General features: G+C 32.7%; 4 protein-coding genes across 4 annotated transcripts in view; 1 reads left to right on the top strand and 3 right to left on the bottom strand.

The window, feature by feature from the left end:
- Positions 1–1,939: 1,939 nt before the first annotated feature.
- Positions 1,940–3,491, bottom strand: LOC128191275 (uncharacterized). The gene is made up of 3 exons (XM_052863359.1): positions 2,916–3,491; positions 2,561–2,791; positions 1,940–2,172 (listed from the first exon to the last, which is right to left on the bottom strand). Exons 1-3 carry the CDS (start codon positions 3,082–3,084, stop codon positions 1,940–1,942), a joined length of 633 nt encoding a protein of 210 aa, XP_052719319.1. The 5' UTR covers positions 3,085–3,491.
- Positions 3,492–4,989: 1,498 nt separating this feature from the next.
- LOC128156177 (transmembrane protein 147-like) lies at positions 4,990–8,198 on the bottom strand. Its single transcript, XM_052818214.1, has 6 exons — positions 8,067–8,198; positions 7,577–7,712; positions 7,073–7,209; positions 6,729–6,813; positions 6,264–6,385; positions 4,990–5,552 (listed from the first exon to the last, which is right to left on the bottom strand). The coding sequence occupies exons 1-6, from the start codon at positions 8,141–8,143 to the stop codon at positions 5,417–5,419; spliced, it is 693 nt and encodes a 230-aa protein (XP_052674174.1). The 5' UTR covers positions 8,144–8,198; the 3' UTR covers positions 4,990–5,416.
- Positions 8,199–8,347: 149 nt separating this feature from the next.
- LOC128156176 (protein Flattop homolog) lies at positions 8,348–11,832 on the top strand. The gene is made up of 5 exons (XM_052818213.1): positions 8,348–8,507; positions 8,842–8,904; positions 9,409–9,544; positions 10,016–10,125; positions 10,503–11,832. Exons 1-5 carry the CDS (start codon positions 8,481–8,483, stop codon positions 10,896–10,898), a joined length of 732 nt encoding a protein of 243 aa, XP_052674173.1. The 5' UTR covers positions 8,348–8,480; the 3' UTR covers positions 10,899–11,832.
- Positions 11,833–14,043: 2,211 nt separating this feature from the next.
- The window catches only part of LOC128155204 (uncharacterized), a 38,476-nt gene continuing 34,248 nt past the window's right edge, over positions 14,044–18,271 (bottom strand). Inside the window, exons 54-57 of the mRNA XM_052816802.1 lie at positions 17,350–17,385; positions 16,944–17,072; positions 14,822–15,050; positions 14,044–14,521 (exon numbers count right to left, since the gene is read on the bottom strand). Of these exons, the coding sequence (XP_052672762.1) occupies positions 14,242–14,521; positions 14,822–15,050; positions 16,944–17,072; positions 17,350–17,385 (674 nt within the window). The 3' untranslated portion in view covers positions 14,044–14,241. The remainder of the gene's footprint in view (positions 14,522–14,821; positions 15,051–16,943; positions 17,073–17,349; positions 17,386–18,271) is intronic.

The following is an 18,271-nucleotide window of genomic DNA, read 5'->3' as shown; positions in this document are numbered from 1 at the left end:
CAATTAAAACACGTTCCCTGGCGGACATGAAATTTTCAGTTTTGCAGAAGGCTTCATGGTCTTTTTAAATATGAAGTTAGTTTCAATTCAGTCTCAGCAGATTTACATCATTTTTGTTCCGCCCTAGAGTCAAAACCTCTATCCCACAGGACATCAAATACGCAATTTTGGTAGAGGACTATTATCTTTCTTGTAAAGTTTTTGGTATATTGGAATTACATTGCCCGTCCGTCTGTTTGTCTATGCAATTGTGTCCGGTCGATATGTTTCTTATGGAAAAACATTAGAATCTATAAATTCCCACAAATATTGCTCCTGAACAGAAGGTGTGTCACGGATTAGACCGAAAGTCGGCAGATCACTGTAAGGAAAGGTGCATAATTCGTGCCCGGTCTATACATTTCTTATACATGTACAGAAACACTGGAAGTTTCCACTTTACACAAAGATTGCATTTGACTTAAGGGAGTGTCATGAATTTGATTCATTTTCCAAGTTTAAGGAATTAAATAATCTTCTTTCTTATGAAGAAACATTGGATGTTGCTACCTCACAAAAAGATTGCTCAAGGGAAATAAATACATGATTAGGTTGTCTATCGCTCTTGTTGTTACTTAAATGTTGCATTAATATTATATACATTACACGGTAAATGAAAATCAATTATGAGAAGAAAGATTTTGATACATATCAAACAGAACTACCGCTGTAACTTGTAGAACTTTTATTTGTGATGCTTCACGCAGAAATTATACATTATAGGTTTTACCAATCAGTTTACATATACAATGTATTAATCTTGTAATATTGTTTACACATACATTTGTTTACATTGAGAAATTGTACAAATGAAGAGGCATGGCTATCATCAACAATAAAACAAAACAGATAAACAATTACCAACCAGTTTAAGTTGAAATTGTAGTTAAACGTTTATCAATAAAGTTTCCTACAGAAACTGCTTTTTCTTATAACAGTTACTCATTTCACCCACTCTTTTATACCTCTTTCATCTTTTGGATAGAGGTGGGACCAGACTTGACCAAACTTGCTGTGCCCCGAGTCCGTAAAGGGTATACAGTCTCACCACTCGAATTCCGATTCCATTTAGATCGGACTCTGTGATGAAGGCAGACTTTGTTTCTGACTTGTAGGGCGCTTAATATACCTTATGTTGATTTGGAAAAAAGATATAGAAAATGCTCTACTTTAGAAAACGTGCAATTTTACTTTGCAACCCAGGTATCCCAACGCTAGGCTTTTTTGGGGAAGACGATTTGCACTTGTATTTCTTGGTGACGGTGTTAGGCCTAAAAAAAAAGTTGTGTGTTTCGGGTAACCCGACCTAACCTACAAAAATTTTTAGATGCCTGATTTTATCCGACTGTGAATTTTATCTTATTTCCAATAAAAAATACGTTTTTAAATATGAAACAAACAAACATTCTTAGGATTCAGGCAAAAAAAATAGATAAAATAAAAAAAAAAATCCCCACCTACCTAACCTAATTTTTTCATCAGTGTTACCCTAAACACACTATTTTTTTTAGGCCTTATAGGAAAAGATATTGTTGCAGCGTTTGCCCTTCTTCAAGAACAGAATAGTCCGCCTCCTCCCATTGGGATTGTGTAAACTAGTGATATTTTAAAATATAAATAATTTTAATGTACGTGTTGGCATTACATTCAACAACTGAACTAATGTGTTTTAAGTTCGCAAGCAGTTGCAGGCAAGTGCCATTTTTAAACCTACCAGGTTTTATATTTTATTGAGTTATACATCATTCACAGAAATGTTCGCAAGCAGTTGCGGGCCAAGTGCCATTTTTAAACCTACCAGGTTTTATATTTTATTGAATTATACATCATTCACAGAAAAGGTAATGAGCGATGAAGCCAAAGCATAAGGACATCTAGGCCACACTCATGTATGTAATACTTACACCTGAGACGTAGAAGCGCCATCGTTGGTAGAATCTCTATCCTCAGTAGGACCTCCTCTAGCCTCAGAAAGATCTCTGTCCTCAGAAGGACCGCTAGCCTCGCGAGGATCTCTATCCTCAGGAGGATCTCTATCCGCAGCAGGGACTACGTCAGAAGCCATGTTGTTATATTCATCATCACTTTCATAGACAGCAAAGTCGCGGATAGGCCATGCATTGTACCAGCAATCTACAATACATATCATTTTCGGATATAGAAATCTAGCGATAAAGATAACTGTAACAATACTGAACTGATAAGATAGTTGTGACATATTACATTAAACAAAAAGAGAAATTGGCTATAAAACATAAGATACGAGTTATGCAGTTATTAGTCAAACAACAAATTGAAACACCAGAGAAGGATGGTACGTCGATGATTTAGTAATATAAGGAGATTAAGACTTCAGCGATAAAGTATTGATGAATAATTAATGCTGTTAGACAGAGAAGGATATCAAAGATAGAGCAGCATTGAATACATTATGATATCAGTGATTCATAGAAAACTTATTCAAATTGGTTGCAAAACAATCTTTTGTAAGTCTTTGCATGTTTTAAACATGTGTTTATACCTTTTACATATTGGAGATCAGCCTTCACTTTTTTCACATGTACATCTTGATCAATTATTGACTTGATCCTTTTCACACTTTGACCAATCACTGACTTGATCTTTTTAACACCTTGACCAGTCGTTGACTTGGTCAGGTTCCACATCCATGGAACCATAGTGTTGGCTTCCAGCACAGCCAATGTTGAAGCTCCTATCTCCAGGGCCTTCCGTGTCTCATTTTTGAGATAGACTAGGATATCAAATATAAAGCAGTATTGAACAGATAACGATAAAATTTTACTAGTATATCTTACTTAAATGGGTTGCCAAAAAAAATTGTATGTCTTTGCATGTTTTTAAAATTGTGTTTTTACCTTTTACGTATTGGAGATCGGCCTTCACTCCTCTCACATCTTGATCAATCATTGACTTGATCATTTTCACACCTTGACCAATCATTGACTTGATTGGGTTCCATAGACGGGGCACCACGTAGGTGCCTCCAAGCACGACCAGTGTTGAAGCTCCCATCTCAAGAGCCATATGTGTAAATAAAAAAACCAACGTATTTTAAACAAAAAAGACAAATTAATTAAGACCAATGTGTCAGAAATAATGAAAGGAACTTAAATCGTGTGACGACCGTTTAGTAGTACTTACACTATGGAGACCCTCTGTTCCTGGGCATGGTTCCGGTTTATTCATCACTCCGAGCCACACCCCAAACTTCTCCACTCTAATTCAGGGACGTCTCCCTACTGATTAAGTATGAAACAATGATCGACACGAAAATTAATTTTTTAAATACACTTTAACTATTAAATTGATCTCAAAAGGCATCGTATATTATTCTGTAATTTTTTTTTATGAAAAATGGTTTTTGTGAATATAATTGATGTGTTGAAAAGAATTTACTATTAACGTATTCTTAAAAATATTTTTTTCATAAAACGCGCAAATTTATGTATCGCATTGAAAATGAGCAGCATAAGTATTTTGAAATTTCATTGTTAATGTCAAAAATATTCACTAAACGGGTTCTCTATTAAAACTGACTAACGCCAAATTGTTTTTCCTTGAAAAAATCGAGTTTGCAATAATAAATCACAATTGTCGTCGCACAAGTATAGAATATATAATATTTATGTCCCCATATGCAAGATAAATATGTTGACATGCAAAATAGTTATGTCAACATGCAACATAACTATGTTGACATGCAAGAAAACTACAATCAAATAAGAGTTATAAAAAATCTCAAATATCGCCAACATGTGACATCCAAGATGCTAGATACGCTACATATATACTGATGTCAACATGCAACTTATTTATGTTAACATGCAACTTACATGTAGTTATGTTAACATGCAAGATAAATATGTTGACATGCAACATATTTATGGATGTTTTCCCGGATCTTGTAGCAAATCGTCGTGAAGGATACTGGACGATAGTTGGCCGCTGTACTCCTTTCTTAAAGATAGGGACAACATGGGCCATCTTCCAGTCCTATGGCACACCACTCTTACCTTCAGAAAACGTATCGATATAGCGTCTGGTCCTGTAGCCTTGTATGTTAGTAGTTTGAAGACACCACATGGATTAATGGATACACTGTTCATAGCCAAGAATGGGCTAGGACCCTTGTCTGCAGCATGGCTAGTGTACGGATTTGAACTGTTCATTGAAGATATGGCCTTAAAAAAAGTGGTGTGTTTAGGATAATCCGACCTAACCTACAAAAATGCCCCGATCCTACCATTTTTAGTTGTCTGTTTTATCCGATTGTGAATTTTATCTTATTTCCAATAAAAATACGGGTTTTTTTAAATGAAACAAACAAACATTCTTAGGATTCATGCAAAAAAAATGATAGAATTAAAAAAATCCCTACCTACCTAATTTTTTCATCAGTGTTACCCTAAACACACAATTTTTTTTATAGGCCTATTTGCCTCAGCTTGTGGGTCACTGGTTATGAATCCACCAGTATTCTGTAGTGCTGCTACACCAAAAACTTCTTGCTTTATGCTTGAATTTTTTGGGATTTTCTCTACTTGTACTTGATTCTAGCCAGATTCATGCCAAAAGTAGGGATATTTTAAGGAAGTAATTAACTTACTTGGAATATTTCCTGTTTCACACACTTTTTCTTTTCTGAATTTTCAAATGTGTGCAAAACACAAACAAACCCTCTAAATTGTGTTTTTAAGAAATGTAATGGATTTTCTGGATTGTTTCAGAGTAGGTTCAGGTTCATGTTGGGGTTATAAATGATTTAATGGCGGGGTTGTAATAACAGACTGTAAGTCTCATGTTGTGTACACAAATAGCATATTTTACAATAAGAACTTTTTCGCCTCAATGTTTAACTATGTTTTAGTACATGTAAATTATTCACAAGTAAAACATAATAAATTGTATAAAGACTCAAGAAATTGAATGTATTCTTTTCAAATTTACTGTGTTCATCAATGTACAAATCACTGTTCTTCATATTCGCTTTAAGTAATATTCTTATATAAATATATAATGTTACAGTGAAATAGAAATATAATGACTGTAAACATGGTAAATGATCTTAACATTTCATGAGGCTTACATCCTTTTTTATCAAACATAAGTGACTATGTCGTGAATATGAAGTGAAAGTACATAAATTTTTCTTTGAGAAACAACACATCCTTCAAACACACACACAATAAAATATACACTATTGCACAGTACTTAAACCGTCCACTAATCAACCATTACTAAAACTCTTTCACATCTTCTGTTTGTTCCCGATAGCTCTCCCATCATTGTAATGACAAACTCAATCACCCCTATGACGCTTCCCTCCTCGGATCCATTCAGCAGCTGCCGCTGTTCATCAGTAGTGGTTGTTGGCGGTTTGTACAGAGAGTCCCAGGAATATCTGGAGGCCCACCACACTGACGGTAGTGGTGAACAGAGCCTTGGCAGTCAGGAGGGTCCACGACCCCAGTCCCAGCGCGTGGATCAGAATCCTGAAAATGAGCAGAAATCTTAATTAATACTGTGACCCAGCTTCACCTTAATTGCAATGAAATTTTGCAAGGTTTGTGACATCATGATTGTTGCAATTTTTTCATTACAAATTACCGTAGTCTTTTAATGTCTAAACTATTTGTTCAAGATTAACAATTGCTAAGTTGCAAAAAAATTGATTCTGTTTTAATTAAGTTGTCACGAATAAAGATGATTTTTTTTTTATTGCTTTTACTAATTTTTTTTTATGCAGTAATTGATATCTAAAGAAAAGGATTCTGCAAAATCAATTTATATATGTACTCAAATTGTTTATGTTAAAATATCTTTCCAAAACAAACAGAAGAAATTTGTCCCTATATGAAAATCATGGACAGAGTCTTAGTAAAAGGTTTGCTCTAGGCAAAAACCATTTCCTTTCTTCTGTTTCTTTTTTTTTACGTAGCATTTCCTTTGCATAAATGCATCATTGACAAAAAAAAGTTAACCTATCAAAATTGTTTTTTTACATATTGAATTTTTTTACATGGGGTATCTGGTTTATGAGTTATAACCACGCTCTCCTGAACAGTGTTAACTTTAATCAACCATTCGAGATTCCACACAGTTTGTCAATAACTTTTAGAACACACATATAATGCTAGTTTATGGATCGTTGAAATTCAATTTAAAAAATCAACGGATATTCAAGCAATATTTGCAAGACCTACTCCACAATGAGAGGTCTGTAACAGCTGAGGGCCAGCAAGGTCATAACAATCGGTATGAAGGACTTCTGAAGGTCGTGTCTGCTACGTAACCATACCAACATGGCTGTTGTGATGTGATGTACCTAGAAGTTAAAAAAAAAACGGAGAACTTTCCAAAAAACTGGATTTCATCGATGACGTTTTAAAAGTATTGTTAGACAAATATACATATTGCTCAACATAATATTGGCAATACATGTACTTTTCACTATATCTCAAAACACAATGAAAAGACTGTTTTTGGCATAGCTTCTGCACTGCAGTTGTGCAAACAAATTTTATTGTGTGCTAAATCAAAACTCATGGTAGGAAACTATGAAATAATTTTGATTTATATATGTTTGGATGTACCGTAAGTGTGAACAATTTATTTCAAAAGGCTCCAGCTAATTTAAATTGCTTTATCAATGGTTTCCAATATCATACCAAATTGATGTTGGATTCAAAGCACATTTGGACGTATTTCCAGTCGAATTCAACACCTCTTGCTCCAACCCACAGGGGAATGAACCTATATTAAAGTTATGAATATGTTTATCATTACATGATTTGACACATCTTTATTTATTGTATGATTAAATTCTTTAGAACATGTAAAATGTTATACATTATAATCTTATAAATATCATCATGTTTATGTGAATACTTCAGCAATTAGTTTGTAAGAGTTGTCATCCTTCTATAGAGAATAGAAATCCTTGATCATTTTTTTAAACCTTATAATAATTACAGCTATTTTACTTGTGTCAACAACTGCATTGATAACTGACCTGGTCATGAGTAATTCTGCTGTTGCCCATCCCAGCCCTGCCACCATAAACTTCAGCTGCCCTTTACCAGCTATTTTTGACATCACCAGGTGAATGCCAACAAGGTCTGCCAAATCTACAGTGCACTTCAGAAATTCCTAAACCACAAAACAAAAATGTAATTAGAACAAATATTGAATAAGAAATGTAACTTATAATATGAATAGGTGTGCATTCCATTATATCTACATGCATATTATTTAATGTACTTATCTGTTTTGGCTTTTTAAACTACAAAAGCTTATTTAATATGTTAAAATTCCAATAAAAACACATCACGTCATGATACAGGTATATTATGTAAATTACTGGTTGCTTTTATTTTGCAATTCTTACAGTATTTGCATTCCACCAACTAATTAGGGACAGACTATAGTATTGGTATCATATGAAGATCCGCCTGTATTCATTAAATTGGACAAATCAAGCCACCTGATGCAGTGTTGTGCAATATTTCAAACATACCCCAAGTACATCAACTCCTCCAGTAGAAAATTCTGTTGATGGGAAAAATGTGGCTAACACCAGCATTTTACACAGCTGTGTGAATAGATAGGCTGCTCCGGCTTGTACACATTTCCAAAAAGCACTGTACTCTGCCCTGTCAAAAAATCCCATGTTTGAAAGTAGTATGTAAACGATACAATTCTGATTGCACTATACAGAAACTATTTTCCTTTATCTCGTTCTATAAGTGCATTAAACGGTTCTAGGTTGACATGTTATGCATATTTTATTTCATTCAAAATATAAATATATTATCAAAAATATATGCAGTATGGTTTAGTCGTCGGGGACTCGGGGTAACCGGTGTTACGCGTTTAAATAAATGCAAGAGTACCGACAAGTGAGAAAATTCGGAATAAGTCTAGTCACCCGGTCGGTTCTCATATAAATGTGCAAAATGAACAAAAATATTTTAAGGGCATATTTTTTAGCTCAAATTATTACTTACAATCCGGAGCATTTGTAAACGATTGCGTATGGGACATATGCCAAAGCTACACAGTTTCCGAAGTGAAAGAGAGTCATCGTGTCTTTCAACCGGAAGTAGAAAGAAAGTTAGCGTTACGCAGTCAAAAGAATTCTAATTATAGAATAAATGTACAATAAAATTATCAATATCACTCTATCTATCATAGACAAAATACTTGTTCCAAAAAGAATTAAAGTTATCGGTTTATATTTTTTTCTTTATGTTTTGGAAATTCTCGGGTCATAAACGATGTGTGCGGAACTGTGACATCCTTAGCAACCTGACAGCTCTGTTATGGTAGTGGCTCTGAACAAGAGGAGTCTGTTCATATCGACGAAGTAACGCGTGTAATCACCTGTAATTCAATCCTTGGTTATCGTGTAATCTATCGTGATGTCGTTACATTTTAGCGCTAACCAGGTAAGAAAAATGATACAGGAAAGTCATCCATTCTTGCAGCGAAATATAACATACTGTGCAGTTAATCTCTCTAGGCTAATTTATTGCTGCATTACATCTGAATGGAAAATATATTGACAGGTGAAAATGTTAAAATGTGACTTTTTTCTTGCTGGATTGTACTTAAAATTGTGCTTAAAATTCTTTCGGGTTGCATATCTTAAATTTAGGCTCAGGCTGGCACTTGGAAGTTTAAATAGCCTATACAGTTAAAAAAATGTACATTCAAAGTTCATATTGAAATTGTGTGTTATAAATCCATTGTGTTCAAAAGTGCTTGTTTGTACCTTTTCAGTATGACCAGGCATTTGATCCACATCGTTTGCAAAACTGGGAGGTTCCAAAACAATTTCGACCAGTAAGTGTCAAAACTAGGGCAAATAAGTCAATGGCAGTCATTCAATTCATCAATTCATTTTTATTGCTTCAAATATTATTACAAACATTAAATACAAAGCAAAATAATTGTAAGAACTTATACCAAGTGGAACTTTTTATTACTTTATCATGTTTACTGTATTTAAACGTAATGGCAAGGTTCTTTACATCAATAAACTGGTAATTGTTATGTATACATGTATATCACAAAGATCTTGTTCAACCTGTTTACTTGAATGTTCTAGAATAGTCAAGAAGTAATAGATTATTTCTTGCCAAAAATATAAACTGTAATAACGTTATCGTGTGATCTTGAATAGTACTTTTAGGATTAAATAACAATTTTATTTAAGTGCTGAAACAATGTGCTTTTGGGAGTATTTTGAGGGAGTTGTTTATTTATAGCATTTTATGCCTTGCAATTAATTACATGAATTAATCAATAACAACTGACATAAAATTGTGTGGGTTTTTTTTTTTACAGAGACCAAGGGCTTTTGATGGGTTCACTCAAATTGTTGCCAACAACAGAGGTCATCTCCTTTCAGGAGTAAAAAGGTCAAGGGAATCTCCCTGGGGAAACTTTGTGGGAACATGGGACATGCCTTTAAATATCCCAGGTACCTGTTTGTGATCTTAATGTCATTACTTTTCTACTACTGTACTGAACTTGTTCAGATTTTACTGGTTTTATTGGATTTATAGAATGTTAGAACCATACATATATTGATACATTAATTATTATAGTTTTTTTTTATTCAAGAAGTATATATATATTTCTTATTTAAGGAGGTTGATGCATGGTGAACACTCATCAGATTGACCAAAAAATTTAGATTTGAAATTTATGGCCATTAACTATTATCTAGTTAATAAAAATTATTATTTTATTACCTATTTCCTTATATCTTTATGCAAAGCTCTCCTTCCAAAAGTGATTAATGTGTTAAGTCAAGCAATCATCCAGCCCTCTGAAGTACAACATATAACTTGGGACAGTTTTCAATTCAAAATGTGCAAAGCTAAATCTAGTTTTTTTTTAATTATCATTTAGGAAGTACTTGAAATATGTGACATTTGATATTTGATAGGTAATAAGATGATGAACAGCACAGCCAGGACATTCCATGCACAGGTCAGACTGGAGAGATGCAAAACAGATGGAGATATTATCATCACAGGAAAACTAAAAAGGCCCCATGTAAGATTTTATCTGTCATGATTTGCTAATAACATGATTACTAGTTGTTGTTGGTTAATATGCTATTTGATTTACTGAAATAGTTCAAACTGCTGGTATTGATTTTAAAAAAGGTAGAATGTTAAAAGTAGGCACAAAATTAGAATGTATGACTGCTTTCATGGGAATGATGCAGTGTTTGTTTACTTATTTTCAAGTATGCAAGTTAAAAAAAATATTCATTTGCTATTGATTTTCAACAAGAATGTGCATACATGCATAAAAGTCATGAGACTCTTAATGATACTTCAGACAGTGTCATTTATTTTGTTTTCTAATCTAATCCTGATTAAATTGTAAATACATGACTGAAGGTGTGGTTTAATTTCACTTAACAGGTACCTGACCCACTGCCAATCAAAGCTGACAGAGAAGCAGACAAAGGCTTAGAAGGTGTCCCTCCCAAACCCCTGGACCCTATCACATCCTGTCCTCTGGATCCCATCACTGCCTCCAATGTAGCAGTCAATGGCTCTAGGTCAGGTGCCAAAAACCCTGAGCCCATCACTCGAGCTAGCCCTAAACTCGCCCCCTTGAGCCCCTCATACCGACCCAAGACCCCCAGCTTAGGGGCAAAAACACCAATAGATTGGCCCAGACCAGCTTCTAGAGTAAAATCAGCAAGTCCTAAAATTGGGTCTCCAGAGCCTGAGTTACAACAGCTGACTGCTGCTAGGTCCCCTGTTAACTGGCCATCACCCAAGTCTGTGGAACCAGAAAAAGTAGCAGCATAAGGCTGTAAAAATGAAAGGTTTTTTTTTAATATTGAAAAGAATCTAGTACTCACAACAGAAAAAATATTTGGATTGTCTATTAAAAATGAAGACACCTTTATAAGAACATTTTTCAAGTGGCATAGTAAAAAATTTTATATACCGTATTACATTTATGCCTGTTTATGTTTCAAAGCATTTATTTACCTTCTCATGGTTTTCTGCACCATTGTTTGATACCAAGTATTGATTTTCAATATTATTTATACACCATTTTGTGATGTAAGCATATGTGATGTTAGGCTGTTGCCATGGTTATATTGTTAAAAAAACATTGCATGTATTTTGTCTAGTTTATTACTTTGTTAGTCCTATAAATGTGTTATTTGTTGTTTTATGCAAACACTTGATTTTAAATCTAAGCCAAGTTCATCATACTTTTAACAGATTAAAAATCTTCGAACAATGAGGATTACTGGTAGCTCTATGGCAAATGCCCAATTTATGTTCCTTTTACAAAGAAGTACATATGGAGAGAAAATTCAAGGTTCTTGCATACATATAGTACTATTTTGAATGACTTTTAGGTCATTGAATGTTTTTTAATTGTGAATTTTGTTTTTACGCTTTGTTTTATAGCAACCTGAAGTTTTTTGGTTTTTTTGTTCTTCTAATAAATGCAGTTCTAGTTTGCATTGATGTCAATCAGTCATGTTATATACCGTAAGTTTATTTTAACTTGGAAATGTACTGTGTTTAGTGCTTTATTATAAATCAATCTTACCTGTATGTACAATACATGTCAAATATCCCCATCAAGCACTTACTTTCATCAGTGTTAAGTAAATAAATTATGATGGTACTATACTATAACAATTATATATGTCTTAATTTGTCAACCATTAATTGTTATAAAACACTCAATTCAACATTGAAATAAATAGTGATAATATTCTTTAATGGTTTTAATGGTATTTTATTTATTAGAAGATTTCAGTCAATGTTTTTGAGGACACCAACTTTTACAGTGTCAAGATACAAAGACACACATCAAATGATATAGAATTATTAATACTTCTTTCAGTTCCCAAATGATTTCAGCTAAAATCATGGTTGAGGCAGACAATGTGATTATGTAGTATAGCAAATGTATTACCTTTGACTGTATCGTATTTAGCATTTTTTGGTTGGAAGAATCATTTGCTTAATCAAATTCATTGCTGATTGCTTTGCAAATATGAATAAGTATTGATATATTAAAAATTGCACTAATTTAAATCCAAGCTAGTTTGTTAAAAAGTTTTCAATTAAGGCTGCATAGTTTTTCATGGAAATGATATAGAATTCCAAAAATGTTTATAAAGATTTATATAATATCATATAGCATTATATCTGGACATATTGATATCAAACCACCATTTTGTTTTCATCCTGGTTCAATTTACTCACAATTGTATATATTTAATTGCTCTTTTTCACCTTCCAAGATATATATATATATATATATATAACTCCTAGCTCAGCAGGTATACAGATCACCTCATGCACTGCGCTGTAGGACCTAGCTATTCTAGGAGACCTATTCTAGAGAATAAGTGTCAAAGAAAAATAGTTAGTATTAACTGTTCCTTTTATAAATCCATTTGCAACTGAAAAGAAAATGAAGATGTTCATAAGCAATTTTCAATTCGTATGCTGCAGCAGGTTCAAAGTACAGACATAATGCTTGATGATCATCAGCAGCTAGATAATTAAAGTCAGGGAATATAAGGGAAATCCAAGTATATTATATCAAGAATGTTTTTTTTTTTAAACACAAGGGAACAATCCAAGAATTAAAATTTCTGAAGACCTTGAGGATCAATGAATTCTTCAGTATTTAAACAGTGATAATAAACTAGAGTTATTTCCCTTACAGTGCATTTCAAGAGCACACCAGTTAACATGTAAATCTTCTGATAGGAGAGTGAGCAATTACAGATAGTTTACCATACATAAAAATTGATTGCCTTGATCATAATTTCCGGGTATATACCAAAATAAGAAAGAAGAAAAAATTATAAAAATTTTAATCAGAGTTATGTTTCCATAAAAGACCCATAACAATCATTTTCAAACAATTATAGTAATATACACAGTAACATGCAACTTAATAATGATGACAGAAGTTTGTTGAAAAATTCTAATGTTAAGCATCTATGCTACCAGGTATCGCTTTTAAATATATTAGTTTTTTCTGTTTGTCAATACATGTATTAACACATTAAACATATATCAGGCATCACATATTCTAAAAAAAAAAAACAACCCACAATTGCTGTATTCGTTTTCCACACATAAGCTGCCATTTACCTGGTAATTAGAGTGACTGTCATATTTTTCAAACTAGTAATTTTTCAAAATATTAAAAAACTTGATCATATTGAAGAAAAATATCCAGTACATGTAAAAAGACTTTAAAAAAAATACTTAAATAATATTCAAAAATAAATAGACATTATTTTTTTTTCTGAACAAAAAACCACATGGTTCAGTGAAATCAAACTAACAGCTAATATATGACAAAACACTTCTACATATTGTTTGAAGATTTGGCACTACATCTACTTGTAATTGTTTACTAGTATCACAGCTGGCATTTCATACTGAGAATTTTCACAAAAATCATTTATTATGCATCCTTACAGTAAAACATCCGGTAAATAAAACCAATTCCAAAAGCCGTTTATAAATGTGTATAAAAAAATGAAATTATGCAGATTAACAAAAATGTACGTATGTTCATGATTTGTGTAAAATCAAATCTGAAACATACCTTGAGCCAAACGAATTATTCACAAGTTTCTAAGCCCAAAACAAAATAAACATAGAATGTGGCAGGCCTAAAGGCACTAGGTCTTTTATTTTCAATTTTGTACCTTGCATGTAATTAAGAACTTCTTCATATCTACTTAATAACAAAACAGTATTCATTGGTTTCTGTTTTGATTATCCCTGTAAAAACAAATTTTGAATCAAAAGTTTTGCATAAATTTTTTCTATTAAAATACATATTCATTGTACAATGAAACATAGCATGCAAGCGATATAAATTCTTAAAGCTGACCAGAAATAATTTCTATGGTAATATTAATACTTACATAAGAAATCCGTATACCGGTACATGTACAAGTATAAAACCTACTTCTGGTATTTCGTTGCGATGCAATACATGTACATGTATTACAGAAGTTACCCTTGGATAGTGCATTCTCTCATACTTTAAACAGACAATGGAACAGCACTAGCTGTAGGACTTAACTACTCATCTTCCACTCAGATATGGTTAAATTTGAAAGCGAAGTCTGCTAAAGCTAAATTACTTTCATCTGTAATCTTCATTGTCAGAATCTATCTTTAAAATGTTCCCATTATGTGTTTCAGTGTACACAGCATCTAAATATTGATTGTCTCCCCTTTCCCGTTTGTGGGATCCACTCTCACTAGGTGGAGCTGAGGACTTGAACCCTGACCCCTTAAGAGGCTTTAGGGGCCTTGGCTCTCCATCAGCTGACACACTCTTCTTCTTCTTTTTCCTCCTCTTTTTAGGCTTCTCATAGTCAGCTTCAATATTGTGTGAGATGGGTGGCAGATGTCTTGGTGTTCTACAAAGTTAAAGTAGATTTTCATCCACATTTTTTTGCAATTGAAAACTGTTCACAAATTAAACAATATTTCTTCCAATACTTGAATCTTTTCTTATCACAAATTTGTATATTTTAATTATTAGAACTGGTTCTCTCTCTCTCTCTCTCTCTCTCTCTCTCTCTCTCTCTCTCTCTCTCTCTCTCACATACTATATCTGTGACTAAACAATTCTTTTCCACACATGCATGGCATGATCAGCAGGTCGACATAGGCTAAGCTAGGAGTAAGTTCGGAATGCTACTAAAGATTAAACTCACATCGTCTCTGGTAGGTCCCTGAAGTTTATGGAGTCCTCCGTATTGTATCCCAGGGCCACATCAGGTCCATACTGAACTGGATGTCGCTCCACTCGCTTTCGCCTATTGCGTCTCCTCAAGTCTTGCAAATTATAACTCACAAACTTCAAGCTTGTATCTCCATATCTGTTCACATACTTCCATGGGGTGGTGCCTTCAGGTATGACATCATTTTGACCAAAGCAAGGCACTGACAAAATAAATCATATCAAAATAGTTACTCTCAGGCCTTTCGACTCATTGCAATGTCATATTCAAATGCTAAATTAAGAAGTAATCAAATTCTCTATGACTTGGAGGATGGAATATTAAACCGAGCACAGAAATATTATTGTTCAATTTTTATATTTTCAAAAATGTTGTAGGTACTAAATATTACACTCCAATATAACATTTGGATTGACTGATATATCCTATGTGCAACCACAAGATTCAAGAGGCAGCACAGTTGCAAACAAATTATGCCACATACTGAAGAATTTAATTGGAACAGCAAGCAACCCATTATTATAAATGAATTGATTTGACAATCCTATTTAGTATATCAATTAATTGTTTTCTATTAGGAAAAAAGAAGATTTTTTTTTTCAGAATTTTCTAAAAAGATACTTTGTGCTGTCTGATTATAAATAGCTACTGTACATTAAACCTATATACACCTACAAAATACTAAATTATGGCCAGTTTAACAACAAAAATGTAACTTAATTTACAACAGCCCAGTAAAATCTGTTAAATGCTAATATGCTAGAGTGTTCTGTTAATTCAGTAATGTCTAGGGGGTGGAAGGACTAGTACATCAACTGTTTGGACTAAAAGATCTGGCTTTAAAACCCAATGTCATATCAATTAAAGTGAACAAAAGGACTGGTCTTTTATAATAAACAATTTAGACGCCTAAATTTCAAGTCATAAATGACCTTTTCAAAAATATACAAATTTTTTATTCAACTGAAATATACGGTCATAAAATGATAGATTGCTTCAGTCTAAACTTTCAAGTTGAATTTGTTTTCCATCACTAGCCAGCACAATACAAATATGGACATAGACTCAGCAGTGTTTGAATTAGAGATTTAATTTTTTGTGTGCTTTATGTATATGGGATTCAGAGTGGTGCAAATAAATCTACATGAAAGTCTACTAAAACTTGCTTTAGAAATGATCTACCAGTACTTTCCCTATTCAGGGAATGTATAGCGTTATACACAACATGCTATGTGTCCGTCATAAAAAATGCTTGTATGAAATATAAGAAAGATTAAGGACACTAAAAAAAGACTCTTAAGACTTTATAGATTCTCTAAAACACATTGGAAAAAGATCACTAATAAAGAGTCAGTGGAACGAAAGTCGACAAAAAGAAGGAAATTATTCTGTTTCATTCTACATTTATCCTCTAATTGCTACCAAATTTACCTGACAATGAACATAATAATCTAGAGACTAAAATAATGAAAAGTAATCAAAATAAAAACTCAAATAAAACTCTAATGGATAAATAATGCAATCCACTCCTCAGCAAGTGGACTATCTGTTGCACTTTATAAATATATGTTGCAAAACCACAGTGTTTTATTAATGTAATGTTTATCATTAATGAATTTGGAGGCTTGATGACTTGGTGGTAAAGTGGTGAGAGCATTATTCCATAATGTTATGAAGTATATGATTTTCAATGTTTTAATGCAAGATGTGCTGTACAACAAATGAACACAATAGTAAATTTACTTTTGATCTTAAATCATATGTTTAAAGTTTTTTTAAAAATGAATGAAAAATTTTAAAACTTAGTCAGTGTATGACAAGACACTGTACATTTTTGTCCATTTATTTATTTCTACTTTCTTTCCAAAATAAAAGAACAAGTAAAACAACAGCAAGAATAAAGATGATGATTCTAATGACTGAGGGTTATACAATAATATTGTCACAATAGACTGGTTTGTCCACTTCTTGGAATGTCTACTTTCTTAATTAAAAATTTTCAGCATGGTATGATAAATGGATTATTCAAATGGTATAGAAATCAAATCAAATAAAAAAAAATTTCTAAAAAGGTGAAAAAGGGAAAACTTTTTACCTCTCTCTTTGCAAAAGAAAAGAACTAGTAAAACAACAGCTAGGATGAAGATGATGATTCCGATGACAATGGAGATGGCTACAGCAGTGGAAAACCCTTCATCCTCCATATTGGTGCTCTTTCCTACATCTAGAAAGTTAACTCTTCAAAATTACTCTCAAGTTTGGTTTACAAGCATACATAATAAAATAATTTATCAATCAAAAATAAAATCATTAAATTTTTCTTCACTTATGAAGAGTTAATTTGTTTTTTTTTAATAAATGTATTTTGTTAATTCCAAAACATGTATCAAAATACCATTTATCTTTTTAATCGACCATGAAAACTTATTTGCAAAAATTGATCCAGTAGCTTTTTAAATGAATTTTTTAAACAAGTGTTCATTTTATATTGGTACTCTCACTTGGTGTTTCTGCAGTGGTTACAGCCAAGGAATATGCTGGGGGGAAAGAAAAGTGTTCATTAAACATTAAAATTAATATGTGTTTTAACTAAATAAATACATGGGTATTGTAAATGCAATTCTATCCTGCATATTACATAGAAAGAGTAATATCTTATGCTTGTATTTTCACATCAAGATCAAAACACTGAAAGTGAGTTTACAAGTGTACCTTACCCTCTTCCCCCATGTATAATTGTACACCCCCCCCCTTCCTCATACGTCATACAAACACAATCTCTTTTTGATATTGTATGCATAATGGGTAGCCCTGGTAGTCATGCATGCATCAACATTTCATACTGTAAATGCCAGAGTAACCGGTAATTTTAATTACTAAAGCCATACATTCTTTGGAGATTTAACTAGATCTATTCTCCCTATAGACTCTATAGACTTATATAGCTATAATAATACACACAAATTGGAACACAAAACCTCCAGCTCAGAGAATAGATATGTTAAATGGAATGGGGGAGGGGGAAAATCAAGGGATTTTAAATGCATGTCATAAACTGAATTATTTTTCTCGTCAAAACCCAAACCCAGAAGTCTTGAAATAAATAATCTTTAATATATAATAACACATTTGTATGTGAAAATAGAATATGTTTACAATTGGTATGTGTTAAATACAATAACAAATTTATAAAAATATATAAGTAAATGGTCAATTCTCAATCTAGTTCTGAGCATAATTACTGCTCTTTTATTTTAACTTGGCAACTATTTTTTGAGCTTGGTGCAGTTCAAGTATCAAGTTCTTTAAATTGTCTATCAAAAAATTTATTGATTCCCTAAATAACTATCAGTTCTAAGCTTGCGATTTATGCAAATTTACGTAATATGTTATCTCGCAATTGTCAAACCTGATTTATCAACT

This window comes from Crassostrea angulata, chromosome 7 (assembly GCF_025612915.1).
Source record: "Crassostrea angulata isolate pt1a10 chromosome 7, ASM2561291v2, whole genome shotgun sequence".
In the NCBI taxonomy this organism is placed as follows: domain Eukaryota; kingdom Metazoa; phylum Mollusca; class Bivalvia; order Ostreida; family Ostreidae; genus Magallana; species Magallana angulata.
The sequence above is the reverse complement of the archived record's forward strand: the minus strand, read 5'-3'. Positions and strand labels throughout refer to the sequence as shown.

Excerpts from the sequence above, each read along its gene's own strand:
- LOC128191275 (XM_052863359.1), bottom strand. The coding sequence starts at position 3,084 with ATGGCTCTTGAGATGGGAGCTTCAACACTGGTCGTGCTTGGAGGCACC. Across the intron at positions 2,792-2,915 it reads CGATCTCCAATACGTAAAAG|TCTATCTCAAAAATGAGACA; the intron begins GTAAAAACACAA and ends TTGATATCCTAG. Across the intron at positions 2,173-2,560 it reads TGATCTCCAATATGTAAAAG|ATTGCTGGTACAATGCATGG; the intron begins GTATAAACACAT and ends TATGTATTGTAG.
- LOC128156177 (XM_052818214.1), bottom strand. The coding sequence starts at position 8,143 with ATGACTCTCTTTCACTTCGGAAACTGTGTAGCTTTGGCATATGTCCCA. Across the intron at positions 6,814-7,072 it reads GCAGAATTACTCATGACCAG|GTTCATTCCCCTGTGGGTTG; the intron begins GTCAGTTATCAA and ends ACTTTAATATAG. Across the intron at positions 6,386-6,728 it reads TTGAATCCAACATCAATTTG|GTACATCACATCACAACAGC; the intron begins GTATGATATTGG and ends TTTAACTTCTAG.
- LOC128156176 (XM_052818213.1), top strand. The coding sequence starts at position 8,481 with ATGTCGTTACATTTTAGCGCTAACCAG. Across the intron at positions 8,508-8,841 it reads TACATTTTAGCGCTAACCAG|TATGACCAGGCATTTGATCC; the intron begins GTAAGAAAAATG and ends GTACCTTTTCAG. Across the intron at positions 8,905-9,408 it reads TTCCAAAACAATTTCGACCA|AGACCAAGGGCTTTTGATGG; the intron begins GTAAGTGTCAAA and ends TTTTTTTTACAG.